General features: G+C 42.6%; 1 protein-coding gene across 1 annotated transcript in view; it reads left to right on the forward strand.

Moving 5' to 3' along the window:
* LOC122432858 (poly(A)-specific ribonuclease PARN-like) overlaps positions 1-20,787 on the forward strand; it is an 853,726-nt gene that overhangs the window by 795,428 nt on the left and 37,511 nt on the right. The window contains 1 exon segment of the mRNA XM_043455121.1: positions 6,795-6,981. Within this exon segment, the coding sequence (XP_043311056.1) occupies positions 6,795-6,981 (187 nt within the window).

Consider the following 20,787-nt stretch of genomic DNA (forward strand, 5'->3'; position numbering starts at 1 on the left):
TCTGCTTCCTGGTGTTGCTGTGAGGCTCGGGGGTGGTGACGTGCGTGGGCTGTCACTGCCCAGAGAGCCAGCCCTACAGAGTCAGAGTTCACTCCCCTTGTGTCCAGCCCAGGACTCTTTGTCCCCTGAATCAGCCTTCATCATGGAACTTTTAACTGAAGATGTGAATCTGTATCCTGGTTCTGGCTTTCTTCTCTTGAAACAAGCTGCCAACAGATGCAAAAGCTGTGCTTCTTCCCTCCCTCCATAATCTTAGTTTAAATTCCTGCCAGAGTACCATGGGAGAACCCAGGCCCTACACAGATGAGTAAAGTACAGTCCTCACAGAGCACCTGGCCCTGTTGGGAACACACGTGGGAAGAAGTCAGAGTTGAGGGAGGGCTGCACTGAGTTAAATGCCCTGACGTCCTCTCGCAGGCTGGGACTTTATCTTGAAGACTCTGCAGGGTTTTTACAGGTGAGGATGGACTGGCGAGGGTAAAACAGGGCTGTTTGTGTCCTGGGCAACTGCCCACTCTCACCTGTTGGACACCCTGGAAATAGCTGTACTGCACATGCTTTTGACAGAGCACCAAGTCCTGTGAGCACCTTATCCACCTAGTTCCTTTAGATGGTTTGAGGGGAAGTACATCCAGGATCATTTTTTTTGAAGGCAGGCAAATGTTCCTACTGACCATTATTAGGGTTGAGTGTTTTTCTAAAGGCCTTCCCAGGTGGCTCAGTGGTAAAGAACCTCCCTGCCAATGCAGGAGACGGGGGAGATGTGGGTTCGATCCCTGGATTGGAAAGATGCCCTGGAGAAGGAAATGGCAATCCACTCCAGTATTCTTGCCTGGAGAATCACATGGACAGAGGAGCCTGGCAGGTCCATAGGGTCGCAAAGAGTAGGGCATGACTGAACTTGCACACACTCTTTTATAAAGTTGGCTGTCTTCTTGAGAATCCAAGATAAACCCGTTCATTCTCTCTCTGGTAAAAGTGGGGAAATGGTCATGCTGTTGAAAACCCAAACTTGATCAAATTGTATAGAATATGAACCAACTTCTCAATTCAATATGTTCTCATGTAAATAAACAAGCAAACGCAAAGCAGCGTTGGGTGCCCTCCTGGTGCGGGTTGAAAGCCCAGACTGAGGACACAGTGGTGCAGGGCCCCAGGCTGGCGGCTGAGGGAGGGAGGAGTCAGGAGAGGCCGTGAAGGGCATCAAAGCGGGCACCGCCAAACATTAAAGCACACGTTGGCGGGTGGGCTGGAGGGCCCGGGTCTGCAGAGCTGGCAGCGGTCACTCTCAGCACACGTCACTTCTGGTGGGAGGTGAACACACCAGCTTATCACAGAGAGACTCCTTCTGCTTTGTACACAACACTGTTGTATGGAGAGATGGCTGGACTCTGAGGCTCTCGCGGACAGAGGCTTTGCCTGTGTTAACTCCAAATGACATGGTCTGGGACCCTTCAGTGCACATGGTGTCATGAGAAGAATGCAGCTTTGGTTTGGATCCCAAAACTTGTCATCTTCAGGACCTTGAACCCATCACTTCTTCCGAGCTTCGGTGTCCTTATCTATAAAGTCAGGATAATCCTTACAGGATTTTTCCGTACCTGGCAGAATAAGTAACCAGTAAATAGTTCCCTTTCTCGTAACTATCCGATGGATAAGCATTTAGGTAATTCCTTTAGAAACTGACTGAGAACCTGATGTTGGCTGAGGGTAGCCACTGCAGAAAACGCAGGGCTGATGGTGGTAACTGCTTTCGAAGTTTCCTGATGCTCCCCCCCACCTCACCACCCCCTCCTAGCCATTGCTGCAATAAAATGATTGCAGCAGCTTGATAACCAGGCTTCACAAGTATCCTCAGCTTCCCCGGGGAAGGTCTGAGAAGCCCGGCGTGTCAGCACCCCCGTGCTTGTTTACAGCACTCCAACCATTCAGGGACACCTCCTTATCGCCAGAGACATTGAAACTGGAAGTAACTCTTACCTCCTACAAGAGACCTTCAGACTTAGTCTCAGAAACAGCCCTTAGGAGTTGGACCGAGTATACAACAGAAAACCTAAACAATTTGTTTACAATGTCATGAACATCTGTGAAACCACTACTCAACCGGAAGAGCTGAAATACCGTTAACAAATTGTAACAAGAATCTGTTGTTCCTCCAGCATCCCAAACCCCTGATTCCTGGTGGGGGAACATGGGAAGGGGGAACCACTTTCATAAAAATCACGTTGATCCTTTTCTTGCTTTTTTGATGCTGTGTGCCTCTGTAGCCCTCAGACTCACTCTCGCTCTCTCCTCTTTCCTCCTCTGTCTCCTGTTCCCCCTGCCTTCCCCCAGCCCCTACAAATCTACAAAATGATACCTTATTTAAGTGCTCATAATTTGGCTTTGCCTGAGGTTGAGCAACTCCTTTATATAATTATTAGCATTTTATGCTCCCTTTTCTGTGAAATGACTGGGCGTGCTTTTTGTGTCTTTTGCCCAATTTTCTGTTGGGTCCTCTTTTACTGATTTTTAGGCGTTTTTATGTATTCTGGTGCTAATCCTCCATCAGTTGCACATGTTAGAAATATCTCCTCCCAGCATGTAGATTGTCTTTGCCCTCCTCAGAGTATCTTCTGACAGACACAAGTTTTCATATTAATGTAGCCAAACTTATTGATCTTTTCTTTATGCTTAACATTTTTTTTGTATCTTCATAAATTCTTTCCTACTTCAAGCTCAGGAAGAGATATTCACTTTTATTTTCTTTTCAAGTTTTCAAAGTTTGCTTTTGACATTTAAGTGCTTCATCCATCTGGAGTTGATTTTTTGGCCTGGTGTGAGTAAGAATCCAGTTTTTTTTCTTTTTCTTTTTTTCCCGTGGATAAACAATTTTTCCAACTTTTCCTTTTGCACGCCGTCATGCTGCCGCTGTCAGATATCAGAGTTTCACAGATGCCTAGGTCTGTTTCTGGGCTCTCCTGTACCACGGGTCAGTTTGTTTATCTCTGTACCATTACGGCACTGTCTTAAGTACTACAGGTTTACAATAAGCTTTTTAGCTAGCCAGGGAAGTCCCCCTTTCTTATTCTTCATCAGAGATGTTTGGGCTATTATTGGCCCATTTGTCTTCCATTTAAAATTTGGAATCAGACCTTTCAAATTCCACAGAATGATTGAGATGTAATTTATATACCATGAAATACACATACGCTGTTCTGTTGGCCGGGTCTTTGTTTTAACAAACGCACACCATCATGTAGCCTCCACCACAGTCAAGACACAGAGGGCAGTGCATCACTCCCAGAGTTCCCTCACCTCCCGGGGGTTGACCTCATCCCCCTAGTCCCTGGCTGCCGCTGCTCAGTGTTCTGCTGAGATTTTTCTTAATCTCTTAAAAATTTTTTCAATGTTTTTATTAAAATGGAATTTTAAAAATTGGAATTGCATCACATCTATAGATCAATTTAGGAGGGTCTCTATGTGTTACATTAAGTCTTCTTGTGAACACAATGCAGCTCTCGACCTAGTTGGAGAGACTTTTTCCTTGATAGTAGTGGAAGGGTCTACATTTTTAGGAAAAAAAAAACCTAAACATTGTAAGTAATTCTTTAAAAGTCCTCTTCAAGGAAGCATTTTATGAGATAATCCTCAATCTAAATGGACACATAAATACACAAATATATGTCAGACTTGTGGCAATGTTATATTTTTTTAAAAGCTCACATGTTGGTTCCAAACCAGCTTTGTCGCTTGCTCTGCAAGACCGTAAGCAGGCGTGCTCGGCTCCCTGATATTCAGTCTCTTTATCTGTGTGATGACTAGAACGTCTCTTCCCTGTGGGGTGGTTGTAAAGATTAAATGCTTCGAGACAGGGCGCCCGGCTCAGCGAAGCTGTGGGTGGGTGAAGTCTGCGGGAGAGGAGGTGCTCTTGTTCACCCACAGGGAGCTGGGGAGGGCCCTCACCGTGTCTGGTTTTGCAGTGGCTTCAACAGAGTGGCATGGCCGAAAGATGGCCTTGAATCATTTCCCTGACAAATTTGGAAAAGGTTAGTGTTACCAAGCCGCCTGCTCCACGCCGCTTCTGACAGGCGAGCTGGAATCACTGAAGGACGCAGCTGACAGCCAATTCATTTTGCTGATTCATCCATTAGAGGGGTGGCTCTGCGCCAGAGCTGGCTTCCAGATTAAAGGCCGAGAGCTGCAAAGCTGCTGGGACTTGAAGGAATGCTGGTAAATTATTGCCATGTGAAGGCCAGCAGTGAAAAGGGGATTGTTATTTGTTTCCCCCTTTAAGCGCTCCTCGTTCCAAATGTGCTCAGATAAATTCCCCATCATGGTCAGGGAGCTTTTGAAGCATTTGTCCATGGGGCTGGGACCCAAATTACTGGAAACAGTCGGATGCTGTTAAGTAGATCATCTCGGCTCCTTTATGACCTTATCATCACCTTTGCTTTCATGGTGAATGTTGACTCAAGCCTCCTCTTTGACTCGGTAGTCCAAACTAAACTCGAGAGAGGCATTGCGGCAGATGTCTTCCCTTGGGGACACGCTTCAAAATAAACCTGCCTGAGTAAGGAGTGAAACCTAAAGAGGAAAATCCAGCAGATGCTCACTTGCCAACGACCGGTACAGAATAAGCACGTAGAATCTGTGGGTTCACAGCGTCCATCGCACTGAGAGGTGAACCTGTCATGTAGTAGGTAGTCTCAGGCTTACATAACTGCATAAAGCCTGCCTGTGAGAAGGTGGGCTCGAGAGGTGGGGACTGTGTCTTGTTCTGCCAGATGTCTAGCATGGTCCCTGGGACGGACAGGCAGTTAGTGAGCAACTGCTGGGCAGAGGCATGGATGGATGATGTTGGTTGGAGGCACAGATTGTGGGGCAGTTAGATGAATGAGCTGAGAAAGTCAGAAGTGCAGTCCCTTGGAAGCTAGAAAAGTAACCGTCCTGAGGAATAGGATTTTCAGCAAAGGATCCTGTTTCTGCAGTTCTCTGATCTGAGTGACTTTGGTCGATAGTGTTATCTGCAGAACTGATTGCTTTCTGTTTATCTCCTTGTGAGTGAGTCAGAGCACACTGTTTTGAGCTCACATTTCATTAACTCACTCTACTTCCTTGGGACAGTATGAAAGTTCTTTAATACCTTTAGGGTTTGTTCCTCACCCCACCCTACCCCTCTTTAATTCTAGAGTGAATATTTGAAAAGTATAGCAAACTTCTTAAGAAAAAAAATACTTTAAATAAAGAGTGGGAGTCTTTCCTTATTTTTCTTTTTGTGTTTTACTTTGCTTTTGCTCTTCAGATGGCTAAGCATTTAAGGCATGACATTCTATAAACTACTGTTGTGCTGAGGAGTTTTGGGCAAATATGGTCTGCTTGGAGTGAAGCTGGTTGTGTCAGATATGCAGGGGGTATCTGCGTCTCATCTAGGTGTCTGTCCCTGCGGCTCAAGGTCCCTGGAGTACAGGAGTCCCTTGTCCAGGTCTGGTGTGTCCATCATCACTTGCTACATTCATTCATATGATATTTACTGGGAACCACTCTGTACGTGGCTCAAGCAGTGAGAAATCCGCCTGCAACTCAGGAGACCCGAGTTCAACCCCTGGGTCAGGAAGATTCCCTGGAGAAGGGCATGGCAACCCACTCCAGTCTTTTTGCCTGGAGAATCCCACGGACAGAGGAGCCTGGTGGGCTATGGTCCATGGGGTCACAAAGCATCGGACCCTGCTGAGCGACTAACATTCACTTCCTTTACTCTGTACCAAGAAGTTGCTGAAAGTGGGTACGCAGACTCAGACATCATGGTGCTTTTCCAGCAGCACAGGTCCCAGGTCTGCTCCCGCAGCCCCCCGCCAGCAGGGCCCAGCCCTTACTGTCTTGCTGCTGGGGGGGTAATAACCAGTGGGCAGGAAGTGTGTGCTCACACTGCCGAAACCAGAGCAGCACAAGGGGCCTCTCCACATGGTTTTTGTGGGTCCTCACTCCCAGGCCACTACCGTGTTCCAGCCCCCAGCCTCCAAGAAGGAGGCAGGAAGACGGTCCTGGCCTTATCACCCATTAACACCAAAAAGGGAACAAGCTCTGGCTCTCAAGAACTCCTGCCAGAAAGCACATTACAGAGAATTAGCAGGCTTTAAGGAGAGAAAGAGAAGAGGCAGGTCTCAACTATGGTGGGACTGTCTTGAATCTGCAGAGTCCAAAGTGAAGTGCAGAACTTCGAGCAGGGCCCTGGCCTTAAGGTCCAAGCAGCCTGCTTTTCCTCCCTGCCACTGGTGCAGTGTGGCCTGTGGCAGCCTCCGCCTCCGTGCCCCAGCTTGCTTATATTCAACAAAGGTGATTTCTCGCTTGCAAGTGTCCTGTGAAGGTTAGACATCACGTGTGCAGAGCCCCAGGCACAGGCATGCAGTAGACCTACAGGGATCAGCACTGCTGGCCATACTGCTTTCTTGTCATCTTTATTTTCACAACAGTTTTCCTTGGTGGTTTGGTTTTGTTTTTCATTTTCTTACTCTGAAAATGAGCACTTTTCAGGCAGTAATGTTACCTGCAGATATTCTGAAAATTAATGTCTTGTTTACATCCTTCTGGTTCTTCACAGTTTACGGAGCACTGTAAGGGAGGCTGGGGAGCAGGATTCTGTTTTCTCCAGGTGAGAAGACTCAGATGGGGAGAGCCGTGGGATGTTCCCAAGGCCACCTGGCTTCTCAATGGCAGACCTGACCTCAGGGTTCCTTTGATGACCTCAAGCCACTTTTCCGACATCCTGGGGCCAGGCCAGACCCTTTGTTAAGGATTTTTTCTTTTCCTTGTAGCTGTCAATACCAGCAAGTATGCAGAGAGCTATCGCATCCAGACCTATGCTGACTATGTGGGGAAAAAACGTGAGGAGAAGCAGATGAAGAGAAAGTGGACAGAAGATAGTTGGAAGGAGGTTGAGCCAAAGCGGCCGAACACGCAGTGCGTCTCCTATGGTTTGCAGAATCACCATTACGCCAACAGGTAAGAGTTCTCGGCTGTTGATTTGAACAGCTTTGCGTCGTCCCAGCAAAGTTCTTATTTGTTTCTCATGGAACTAAGAGTAGTAAATCTGACTTGTGAGAAAGACTTTTTTCTGACTTTTCACATAATATCAGAAGTTACTACTTCCTTAATTCCTTCTGTGCTGTATAGACCATTTCAGCTAACACCCACAAAACCCCAGTGAGGCAGAAAAGGGGATACATCTTATTCCCATCTTAGGGGTGAAGAAACAGGGGCTCCGTGCCCCGCCCTCCACTCAGTGAGTGAGCCGGGGTCAGAGCTGAGCTCCCCCACGTCGGACCTCTTCCCCTCCCCAGGCTGCCCCGTTGCTTCTGGCTGAGCTGCTGAGCCCCTTCCATGTCCCACGTAGACACTGAGCCACACGCCCGCTGTGGAAGGAGAGCTTGACACACACTTCTGTTACTTACCTGTAATCCTATAGTACTTTCAGAAGATGAATACTGGCGGCATTTTAGGATCTTTGTGAAACTCTAAAACATAAGTGCCGTAGAAAATGGTGGTGGGAGAGGAAGGCGGGGGTTCAGTACAGAAAATTATAAAGATGAAAAAAGTGTGAATCAGCAAAGAAAAAATTAGCCATAATCCCACCTCCCAGAAGCAATCGCTGTTAATATTTTGGATTGCCTTCCATACTTTTAAAACGGTTTTTAGAAGTTTTTTAAATTGAGGTATAATTAACATATGACAAAATGTGCAAATCTAAAATACTTATTAGTTCAAAGGGTTTTAATAGTTATATACACCCGTGTGACCACCACTCAAAGCAAGATGTTAGAACATTTCTACCTCCCACCTCAAATTTTCATTGTATCCCTCTTCAAGCAACGCCAAGCCCCCCTATCCTAAGCAGCTATTCCAAATTTCTACCACTGTGGATTAATTTTGATTATTCTTAGTATTTATAAAAATGTCATCACTCAGTGTTGTGGTCGACTTATTTTACTTAACAGTCTTTCTGAAATTCCCCCTTAGTGCTGTGTGTATCGAGAGCTTGTTTTCAGTCACGTTTCATTGTATGAATATGCAGTGTTTGCCTTTTCATCTCTTGGTGGACATTTGGATTGTTTCCAGGTGGGACTGTTATAAATCAGGCTACTGTGAACATTTCAGTAAAATGGTTTTTTGTGGGTATGTGTTTTCATTTCTGTTGAGTAAATGTCTAAGGTGAGAATTGTTGGTTCTTAGGATATGTGTATGTTAAGTTTTATAGGAGCTGCCAAATGGTTGTCCAAAGTGGATGCTCCATTTTATACTCCCATTGCTGGAACATTATGTGAATGTTCCAGTTGCTCCAAATCCTTGGCAACACTTTGAACTATCAGTCTTTTTTAGCCATTCTAGAAGATATGTGGTATTGCATTGTGATTTTAATTTGCATTTCTCTGGTTAACCGCCTTTTTGTGTGCTTCCTAACCATTCAGATATCTTCTGTGTGAGGTAGATATTTAAGTCTCTTGCCTCTTTTTACTGTAGATTTGTAGGAGTTCTTTTATATATTCTGGATCCACATCTTCTGTCAAATATTTGTGCTGCAAGTACATTTTATTTGAGTCTGGGGTAGTGTGTTCATTTTTTTAGTGATGTATTTTGATGAGCAGATATTTTTAATGCTGATGAAGTCCTATTAATAATTTTTTTTAATGGTTGGTGGATTTTTCCTTGTCACTAAACTCTGCCTACCTAAGGTTGCAATAATTTTCTAGAAACCTGTCTTCTAGGAGGTTTATAGTTTTAGCTTTTACATTTAACCCTGAGCCATTTCAAATGAATTTTGTATGAGATAAGAGTCAGGGTTTATTTTTTTCTATATGGACATCTAGTTGTTCTGGCAACATTTGTTAAAAAGACTTTTCTTCCCTTTTAAATTGACTTGGCACTTTTGTCAAAAATAAATTGACCATGTATGTCTAGGTCTATTTCTGGACCCTTCTGTTCCACTCATTTTTATACCTGTTCTTATGCCAATACTGGAGAAGGCAATGGCAACCTACTCCAGTACTCTTGCCTGGAAAATCCCATGGGCAGAGGAGCCTGGTGGGCTGCAGTTCATGGGGTCTCAAAGAGTCGGACACGACTGAGCGACTTCACTTTCACTTTTCACTTTCATGCATTGGAGAAGGAAATGGCAACCCACTCCAGTGTTCTTGCCTGGAGAATCCCGGAGACAGCCAAGCCTGGTGGGCTGCTGTCTAAGGGGTCGCACAGAGTCAGACATGACTGAAGTGACTTAGCAGCAGTAGCAGCAGCATGCCAATACCACACTTTCTTACTTCTGACTTTATAGTAAGCTTTCCTGATAACTCAGTTGATAAAGAATCCGCCTGCAATGCAGGAGACCCCGCTTCAATTCCTGGGTCAGAAAGATCCTCTGAAGAAGGGATGGGCTACCCACTCCATTATTCTTGGGCTTCCCTTGTGGTTCAGCTGCTAAAAGAATCTGCCTGCAATGTGGGAGACTTGGGTTCGATCCCTGGGTTGGGTAGATCCCTGGAGAAGGGAAAGGCTTCCCACTCCAGTATTCTGGCCTGGAAAATTCCATGGACTATATATAGTCCATGGGGTTGCAAAGAGTTGGACATGACTGAGCAACTTTCACTTTCAAAATCAGGTAGCATAAACCCGCCAATAAACAATTGTTCTTCTTTTTTGTATTGTTTTGGCTATTCTAGATCCTTTGTATTCCACAAAAAAGAATGTTTTAAAAAATTTTGTCTGTGCTGGGTCTTTGTTGGGGCATGCAGGCTTTCTCTAGTTGCAGGGTATGGGCTTCTCTTGTGGAGCATGTGCTCTAGAGCGTGTGGGCTCAGTAGTTATGTTCATTTTTCCCTAAATATTTATATTATTTATGTGACCATAAGTAGAATTGTTTGTTTCATTTTCAAATTGTTTGCTGCTTCTATATGGATATATAATTAATTCTTCATTATATATATTGAAGTCTATATACCAGTTCAGTTCAGTCACTCAGTTGTGTCCGACTCTTTGTGACCCCACGAACCACAGCATGCCAGGCCTCCCTGTCCATCACCAACTCCCAGAGGCTACCCAAACCCATGTCCATTGAGTCAGTGATGCCATCCAACCATCTCATCCTCTGTCGTCCCCTTCTCCTCCTGCCCTCAATCTTTCCCAGTATCAGGGTCTTTTCAAATGAGTCAGCTCTCTGCATCAGGTGGCCAAAGTATTGGAGTTTCAGCTTCAACATCAGTCCCTCCAAGTCTATATATATATATTGATCTTACATCCCTTCAGCCTTTTAAAATTTGCGTATTCTGACAGGTTGGGTTTTTTCCTAATATTCTACAGGGTTTTTCATTTATGCAATCATGTTGGCTTACTAATAACACTTTTATATCTTTTCTAATCTTTGTGTCTTTTATTTCTTTTTCTTGCTTTATTGCACCAACTAGCACCTTTAATGCTAGTGGGAAGAGTAGATAGCCTTTCCTTGCTTACAGTATTAGAAAAGGGAAATTAGTTCAGTGTTTCCCCTTGAACTATGATTGTTAGGTTGTTCGTAAAAGTCTTTTTTCAGGTTGAGAAAGTTCCCCTCCATTTCCAGTTTGCTAAGACTTTGTATCATGAATAGTTGTTGGGTATCTTCAGATACTCTTTCTGTATCTTTCTGCCTCTTTAATTTTTTTACGTTTAATTTTATTTATCTATTTTGACTGCACTGGGTCTTTGTTGCTGCTTGCAGGCTTTTTCTCTAGTGGCAGTGAGCGAGGCCTGCCCTTTACTGCGATGTGCAGGCTTCTCACTGCGGTGGCTTCTGCCGTTGCAGAGCACAGCCTGTAGAGCTCGAGGGCTCAGTGGCCGTGGCTCGTGGGCTCTAGCGCTCGGGCTCAGTAGTCATGGCACACAGGCTTAGCTGCTCTGTGGTTTGTGGAATTTTCCTGGACGGGGTGAAGCCCATGTACCATACATTGGCAGGTGGATTTTTATCCACTGTACCACCAGGGAAGTCCTGTCTTTCAAAATTGTCATATGGTTTTGCCCTTTGTTAATATTTTGAATGACATTGGTTGGCTTTTGAATGCTTAATCAGATTTGCATTCCTGAGAGAAATCCAACTGGGTCATGGATTGGGTCCATTGGTCATGGACCCAATATATCCACTGGGTTATAATGTATCAACACTCCTTTTTACATGTTGCCAGATTTTAATATATTGTTAATTATTTCTATATCTTTGTTCATGATGTTCATTAGGTTATAGTTTGCTCTTTTTTTATATCTTCATCAAGTTTTGGTATCAGAATTATACTGACTTCATATAGTTAAGAAGTTCCTCTTCTGTTATTTGGTGACAGTATGTGTATGATTTGAGGGGAAGGGGGCGTTAGTTAAATTATTGGTCAAGTTTACCTTGTAGTTCAGTCGGTAAAGAATCTGCCTGCAGTGCAGGAGACCTGGGTTCAATCCCTGGGTTGGGAAGATCCCCTGAAGAAGGGAATGGCAACCCACTCCAGTATCCTTGCCTGGAAAATCTCATGGACAGAGGAGCCTGGTGGGCTGCAGTCCATGGTGTCACAAAGGGTTGGGCACGATTGAGTGACTAACACTTACTTAGACCAGTGAAGACATCTGGTCATAAGGGTTTCTTGTGAAATGGTTTCTGATGGTGAACTGAATTTCTTTAATAGATACGAGTCTATTATTTCTTATATCGCTTTATGAATTTGTGTTTTCCAAGGAATATTCTGTTTTAAGTTGTCAAATTTATTAGCATAAAATTATTAGCTGAAAATATTCCCTTATAATTTCAGTATCTGTAGGATCTATAATAACATCCTGTTAAAAACTTCTAATATTAGTAATTTGTGTTGTCTCTCTTTTTTTCCTTGCTAGGTGTTAATTCTCAGTACCAGCGTTTATCTAATATTGCATTTTTGTCCTCTTTTTTCATTTATTTATACTCTTCTTATCATTTCTTCTGCTTATTTTGAATTTAATAGTTATTCTTTGGATTCTTTGGATTTCATATGTTATTCTCCCATTGTAAGGTAGGAACTTAACTCATTGAAGTTATGTTTCTTCTTTTCTGTAGAAGTATTTAAAGTTGTGAATTTTCCTTTAGTCTTTGTTAGCTGCATTCCACATATTTTGACATGTTGTCTTTTCACTATTATCTATTACAAATATTTTCTAACTTCTCTTGTGCTTTCTTCCTTAACACATGAGTTATTTAGAACTTCTTTGATAATTATTGAGACTTGTTTTATGGCTTGACATGTGTTCTGTCTTGGTGCATGTTCTATGTGTACTCGGGTGAGTGTGATATTCCATTAATATCATTTTAAGTTGCATTGGTTCATGGTTTTGCTCAACTCTTCTATATCTTTACTGATTGTGAGTTAAGTTTTTTTAATTGTTGTAGTTGGGTTTTTTTTGGGGGGGGGGGGTGGGAGGGTTGTCTACTTTTTCTTTGAGCTACTGAGAGTGGTATTGAAATCGCCAACTGTGGTTGTAGATTTATTTCTCCATTTAATTTAATCAATTTTTTCTTCATGTATTTTGAATCTCTTTTGATAAATGGATGCCTGTCTTATAGATTGTTATGTCTTCTTAATGAATTTCCCATTTTATCATTGTGGAATATTTCTTCTCGGTTCTAGAAATAACTTTTTTGATGTTTATCTGCTATTAATATAGCCACTCTTGTTTCTTATGCTATATGTTTGCCTTTTACTGTCAACTTATTTGTCTTTATAATTAAGTAGGTTTCTTATAAACAGCTTATGGTTGAATCTTGCTTTTTGATCCATTCTGGCAATGCCTGCCTAATTTATTCTTAACCTAATTAATGATGCAGATGAACCTGTCTTCTATCTTGGTGTTTCTTTCTTATTTGTCTTGATTGTTCTCTGTCCTTCTGTACTTCTTTTCTGTCTCTTTTCGGATGAATTGTGTGTTCTTTAGTGTTTACTGATACTATAGCCTCCCATTTTTATCTTCCCTGTCAACTTTTTGCTTATATTTCTTTGTGTTAATTTTTGTCATTGCTCCAGAATAATGGTTGGCAAACTGTATGTGGACTGTAGCCCACCAAGCTCCTCTGTCCATGGGATTCTGCAGGCAAGAATACTGGAGTGGGCTGCCATTTCCTTCCACATCTGGCTGACATGTTTTTATAAAGTTTTATTGGAACACAGCCGTGCCTATTAATTTACATTTTGTCTCTGATTGCTTTGCATTACAATGACAGATTTGAGTAGTTATGACAGAGACCGTGTAGCCCACACAACTCAAAATGTTAACTCTCTGTTCCTTTACAGAAAAGTTTGCTGACCCCTGCTCTAGAGCTAACTGCCCAGTATGGTAGCCACTGACCACACATGGCTAATGAGTCCTTCAGATATGGCTAGTCCACACTGAGATGTTACACATTTAAAACATGCGTGATTTTGAATGATTAATGACATGTTGAAATGATAACATTTTTTATATATTGGGCTTTAAAATATTTAAATTTAAATTTAAAATATTGAAATTCATTTTATTTGTTTATTTTTTAATGGTGGCTCCTAGAAAATTTAAAATTGCGTATCTGGCCATAATATATTTCTGTTGGCCAAGCACTCCTCTGAGATTACAGTACGCCTCTTTCATGAATCACATTTTATCTTCAAGTGAAGGTTACATTGCTTCATGAACAGTGTAAGATGATTACAAGAGTGTATTTCCATCTGCCTCCCTTATCCTTTGTGAACTTTTGTCTCATATTTTACTTCTACATTCTGTAAACTTGATTATGTTGTTGCTCTTGTTCCTTTTCTCTCTCTTTTTCTTTAAAACAGTTAATACTCTAAAAAAAAAATAAGGGATTAAAGTCTGGGGAAAATAGCATAAGTATAAACAGAAATTCAGGCATAATTAGGAAAGTCCAGTTAAGATTGTCAGAGCCCTTACGGTTGGCTTTGTGACTCGCTTCTGTTGGCTTTAGAGGATTGACCTGAGACCTTGGGAGACACCTCATGACTGCTGAGCTTCCAGGGCTGGCTGTCAGCACTTTCCCTGGAGGTGGTGGTCCATTTCTTCTTCTGTTTGCACTGATGTTGTGGTGGAAGTCTTTTCTTTTCTGTAATAGATTCAGAATATTCACAGAGTTTATAGTTGATAACTGGACAAAAGATAGGGCTTCGGTTCTGGGAAACTGTACTGGATTTGCTTGAGAAGGGGAAAAGGAGATTTGGTTTGGTGGCAAGAGATCTGAGTGAGTAAGTACAGGTTGGATAACGTTTGAAGAATCCTCCTTTGCAGCAGATGCTAAAACATCTAAGATCTCACTAATAGAAGTAGACACTGATGTCTGAAACAGTCTTAAAAAAACAGATGCTCTTTCCCTTCTCATTTTACTAAGGATGTTCTGTGACTAAAGAAAATGGTTTTCCAAAGCCACTTTGCCCTTACAGAGGTTTGGTCCATCATGTCTGTGGGTTATTTGCTCTTTTTGGCTTATTTCAACTATTAGGAAACAACCCTTTGGCTTGTCTTCCTTCTAGCCTTTCTGTGAGACTGAATTTCAGCCTTCCTTGAAAATGTAGTTGTCGTCGTTGTTCAGGTGCTCAGTTGTGTCTGGCTCTTTGCGACCCCATGGACTGCGGCACACCAGGCCTCCCTGTCCTTCACCAACTCCCGGAGATTGCCTAAACTCATGTTCATTGAGTCGATGATGCCATCCAGCCATCTCACCCTCTGTAGCTCGTGGGAATTCCTCCTTATGTAGGAAATGCTAAAGCATACATCAAAACTGTGGTTTTCAGATTTCATATAATTTTCATCTAAAGTTAGTGGTTTCTGCAAGTAATTGAACGTGCATGTTTCATTAGGAAATGGACGGAAAGCTCTTTAGAGACACAGAAGATTCAGATGAAGCAGACTGGGTCCCAGGACCCATTGCTCTGTCAGACTGCTTACATGTTTCTTCATAAATGAGTCTGTGGAGCAAGTGTTTTCTCTCCTCCGACTGAAAAAAAAAAAAAGCCATAGGGACAGCAGAGCCCACAGAGTGAAAAGGACGCTGACGACAGGCCGCTGGGTATGGACGGTTCCAGCTCGCACTCTGCTGGTACCTTGGGAAAGACCACATTCATCCTTCCCTTCTGTGAATACCAGCGCCAGCCCAGTATCTGTCTCTGTTTTCTCATCGTAAGTGAGGCATCTTGTTGGAAAGAAGGCCAGAGTCCCTTCTAGATCTTAAATTCCAAGTGTTTTTACGTTGTACCCAGTGTAGGTAGGGCATGAAGAGGAAACTGATACAAACTCTCAACACCCTTTGAGAATCTCCTCAAATAGCAGGTAGCTTCTTCTCAACCCAAAGAGTTAGGTTTTTGAAGATCCCTGCAGTAGAACTTTTGGTTAAGAGGTATATAATAAAAATAAGATTGGGTGAACCAGTATCTTCAGTGAGCCTATGAAATCCCTTTACCACGCTGAAATGTATAAATGTGACTTCCCTGGTGGCTCAGACCATAGAGAGTCCACCTGCAATGCAAGAGACCTGGGATCGATCTCTGGGTTGGGAAGATCCCCTGGAGAAGGGAATGGCAACCCACTCTGGAGAATCCCCTGGACAGAGGAGCCTGGCGGGCTAGAGTCCATGGGGTTGCAGAGTCAGACGTGGCTGAGTGACTCAGCACAGCAGCACACACTGAAATAATAAATACAGGCACCAGACAGAAAAGAGATTGTTGACCCTTTCACTGGGTACTGCCTGTTTTCAAATTCCCGCCGACCATCTATGTACTGGAATTTCTTTGGTGCTCCTTCTCCCGTGATTTCAAGAAGACGGTTAGACAGCACTTGCCTGGAGCAGAAAAAGCTTGTACTCAGCCCTTTTGTCCTCTCTGTCTTGGTCCTCTCTTTGCACAATTGTTGCTTTCCAACTTCTCTGACAGAGCGGTTGCCTCTCACTTCCAGACCCCACCCCTGCCACCCCAACCCCACCCTCCCACCCCGCCCCATGCTGCATGCTGAGTCACTTCAGTCGTGTCTAACTCTTTTCGACCCCATGTAGTGTAGCCTGCCAGGCTCTTCTGTCCATGGGATCCTCCAGGCAAGAATACTGGAGTGGGCTGCTATGCCCTCTTCTAGGGGATCTTCCCGACCCAGGGATTGAACCCGTGTCTCCTGTGTCTCCTGCATTGGCAGGCGGGTTCTTAACCACTAATGCCACCTGGGAAGCCCAGCCCAGCCCACCCCCCATCTCAGAATGAATCTTTGCAGCCTGAGCCCCACCCCTTTTACCCTGGAGGCCACTTCCTCCCTCTCAGTGTTGACTTTCTCTTGTTTATTTTCTCTTGCTCCTGGTTCCACTGCAGAAATCTCCATTTAGCTTTGCTGCTTCTGTTCCTGGTTTTCAGCTGCCTTTTCCTGGGGAAATTTCCTATTTTTTTGTTCGTGGTTCAGTAGCTCAGGAGCAGACTTCACAGGTGTGTCTTTATATTATCCAAATGACAATGACACAATTTATATTTCCCTTTGGATAGACCCTTAGCTTCTGGAAAAGACTATAAAAGTTATCAAGTCTAGCTACCTTAATATCTTTCTTGTATTTAGGCAGACTAAATGTTGGAAAATTCACTGTAGAACTTGTAAGTTACATATATTTTAGCAGAAAAAGTGTTTCCCGTGACACTTTTTAAACCATTGGAGTGATAAATGTGCATAATTTTTAAAAATTTGCATGGTACAGGAGAATATAAAGTGAAGGGAGGAAATCTTGGCTCCACACTCCCAGTTCTTTTTCCCAGTGGCAGCTACTATTATCATTTTCTTCATTTTCTATTATCACTGTACTTTTAAATTATACCTCTGTTTCTTGTCTTACACACTTTGACCAATATATCTTGATCACTTCTAAAAAAGATTTAGAAACTTAACACTTGTATATTACATTCTGTTTCCCTTCTCACTATGGAGAGTGATGTTATTTATTTTCACTGCTTTCGTGTATCTGTCCTTTTGTGCTTTCTTGAGAATCTTGATTCCAAGAGATGGCAGTAGGTATACAGCATCTATAATCCGTGAGTTGCTTCAGTCGAGTCTGACTCTTTGCAACCCTGTGGACTGTAGCACCCCAGGCTCCTCTGTCCATGGGATTCTCCAGGCAGGAATACTGGAGTGGGTTGCTATGCTCTCCTCCAGAGGCTCTTCCCAACCCAGGGATCAAACCCATGTCTCTTATGTCTCATGCATTGGCAGGTGGGTTCTTTACCACTAGTGCTGCCTGGGAAGCCTGTATGCGGCATCTATAATATGATTGTGTAAATGCAATATTCTGAAAAGAAAAAGTAGCATAATGGGGCCCACAGAGGAGAAAATTGATTCCTATGCCATTAAAGCTTTGCTACCCAAAGATAATTTTCTAAATATCCCAGACTTTCATGTGTATTTTTTTTTAAGGGAAGTAATCTTTTCCTGGAGGGATTTTTTTTTTTCTTTTTGCATATATATGTATTAATAGTGTATGGTTAGTAAACTCTATAGAAATGTCTCTATTTCACTTTCATAATTGGTAGTGTTGCTTGAATATAGAATTCCAGATCCAAAAGTTTATCCTTTCAGAACTTAAAATACATTGCTTTCACCACTATAATAATTAATTTACTTCCCTGCTTTCCTTCAGGGCAAGTGCCATGCTTTTTATGTCTTGATTTTGCTAGCACATAACCTAGAGTCTGACCCAGTGGATATACTCAGATGTTTGGTGAATAAATGAATGAATAAATTCCTGAATGCCAATATCCCCAATGCCTGCTCTGAGCTAGGACTCTTCATATTTTCATTCCTGCGATGTTCATGGCAGCTCTGTGGGGTGGCGGTGGGGAGGTTATCCCCATTTCACAGAGGCCCAGGGAGATTAAACAATTCTTGACAAAGAACTGGGGCCTGAAACCAGGGCAGCTACAGAGCCCCGTGCTTTCCACTATCCATCAAACCCCCTGTACATTTTCCCAGGTCTGGTATGCCGCTTTATCCTCAAAGGAAGAAGGTACTCAAACAGACTGCACCTAGCTACATGCCACATAGGGGACTGTTGTCTTTTTCGTTTATTTTTTTACTTATTTGGCTGCATCAAGTCTTAGTTGCAGCACGTGGCATCTTCAGACACTCAGCATCTTCTGTTGCAGCACTTGGGCTTCTCTCTGGTTGTGGCACACGGGGGCTCAGTCCTTGCAGCATGGAGGCTTAGTTGCCCAGCTGCACGTGGGATCCCAGTTCCCTGACCAGGGGTCAAACCCACATCCCCTGCGTTAGAAGGCAGATTCTTTTTTTAGATTTATGTTTTTATTTTTGTTTTTTCTTTGAATTAATTTATTTATTTTAATTGGAGGCTAATTACTTTACAATATTGTGGTGATTTATGCCATACATTGACATGAATCAGCCATGGGTGTACATGTGTCCCCCCATCCTGACCCCCCTTCCTGCCTGCCTCCCCATCCCATCCCATCCCTCTGGGTTATCCCAGTGTACCAGCTTTGAGTGCCCTGTTTCATGCATCGAACTTGGACTGGTCATCTATTTCATATATAGTAATATACACGTTTCAATGCTATTCTCTCAAATCATCCCACTCTCGCCTTCTCCCACAGAGTCCAAAAGTCTGTTGTTTATATCTGTGTTTCTTTTGCTGCCTCGCATATAGGGTCATCATTACCATCTTTCTAAATTCCATATATATGCATTAATATACTGTATTGGTATTTTTCTTTCTGACTTCACTCTGTATAATAGGCTCCAGTTTCATCCCCCTCATTAAAGCTGATTCAAAGGCGTTTTTTTAATAGCTGAGTAATATTCCATTGTGTATAGGTACCACAGCTTTCTTATCCATTCATCTGCCGATGGGCATCTAGGTTGCTTCCATGTCCTAGCTTGTAAACAGTGCTGTGATGAACTTTGGGATATATGTGTCTCTTTCAGTTCTGGTTTCCTTGGTGTGTGTGCCCAGCAGTGGGCAGTTCTATTTCTATTTTTTAAAGGAATCTCCACACTGTTCTCCATAGTGGCTGTACTAGTTTGCATTCCCACCAACAGTGTAAGAGGGTTCCCTTTTCTCCACACCCTCTCCAGCATTTATTTTTTGTAGACTTTTTGATAGCAGCCATTCTGACCGGTGTGAGATGGTACATCATTGTGGTTTTGATTTGCATTTCTCTGATAATGAGTGATGTTGAGCATCTTTTCATGTGTTTGTTAGCCATCTGTATGTCTTCTTTGGAGAAATGTCTGTTTAGTTCTTTGGCCCGTTTTTTGATTGGGTCATTTATTTTTCTGGTATTGAGCTGCATGAGCTGCTTGTATATTTTTGAGATTCTTTGTCAGCTGCTTCGTTTGCTATTAGTTTCTCCCATTCTGAAGGCTGTCTTCACCTTGCTTATAGTTTCCTTCATTGTGCAAAAGCTTTTAAGTTTAATTAGGTCCCATTTGTTTATTTTTGTTTGTATTTCCATTACTCTGGGAGGTGGATCATAGAGGATCTTGTTGTGATTTATGTCAGAGTGTTTTGCCTATGTTTTCCTCTAGGAGTTTTATAGTTTCTGGTCTTACATTTAGATCTTTAATCCATTTTGAGTTTATTTTTGTGTATGGTGTTAGAAAGTGTTCTAATTTCTTTCTTTTACAGGTGGTTGGCCAGTTTTCCCAGCACCACTTGTTAAAGAGTTTGTCTTTTCTCCTTTGTATATTTTTGTAGAAAGCAGATTCTTAACCACTGGACCTCCAGGGAAGTTCTGGGACTATTGTCTTAACTGTAATCACCACACATCTAAGAAAACATCCAAGAGCTTGTGTCTTTTCACTTAAAAGTGATATCCTTGGAAACAGAAGAGAGGTTCTTTTGAATTTCTGCTTTAATGAATCCTGAAACTTTTCATTACAGAAAAATTTCAAATATATACAGAAGTAGAGAAAATAACATCATGAATGAGCATCTAGCTACCACAAAGTGTCAATAATCTACATATGGCCAGTCCTGCTTAATTAGTACTCTTTCTCTCCCTCTCCATTTCAGGTAATTTTGTAATAAGTCATAGACAGCAAATGATTTCATGAGTCTACATATGTATGTATCTAAAAGATGAGCAACCATTTTTAAACAAAGCTATAATACTCCTCCCACATTAGAACATTAATAATGACTCTTCAGTATCAGAGATCCAGTGTTCAGGTTTTCTTTTGTTTTTCACATTGTTTGTTTTTGGCCATGCCGGCTGCTCGTTGCTGTGCGGTCTTTCTCTAGTGGTGGTGAGTGGGGGCTGCTCCCTCGTTGCCGTGCATGGCGTCTCATTGTGTGGCTTCCCTTGTTGCAGAGCTAGGGCTCTAGGGTGCACAGGCTTCGGTAGTTAAAGCACTCTGGCTCAGTAATTGCCACATGCAGACTTAGTTGCTCTGTGGCATGTGGGATCTTTCCAGACCAGGGGTCAATCCTGTGTCCCCTGGATTGGTGGGCAGGTTCTTAACCACTGGACTACCAGGGAAGTCTCAGACTTTTTGTTCACAGATTTTTTAAAAAAATAATTGTTTTGTTTGACCTCCAGTTTCTAAACAAGTTCATGTATTACATTTGATTGATGGGTCACATTTCTTTCTTTTCTTTTCTTTTTTTTTGCTGATCACTGGACTTTATTAAGATGAAATCACTGATAATTACACAGAAATTACTTGCCTAAGCCAAAATTCTTGAGATTCAGGTGAACTTAGTTACACAAATAAACATCATGTTCAAAACCATGAGGAAATATCCCAATGCCCAGC

Source organism: Cervus canadensis, chromosome 32, assembly GCF_019320065.1.
Source record: "Cervus canadensis isolate Bull #8, Minnesota chromosome 32, ASM1932006v1, whole genome shotgun sequence".
Taxonomy (NCBI): Eukaryota; Metazoa; Chordata; class Mammalia; order Artiodactyla; family Cervidae; genus Cervus; species Cervus canadensis.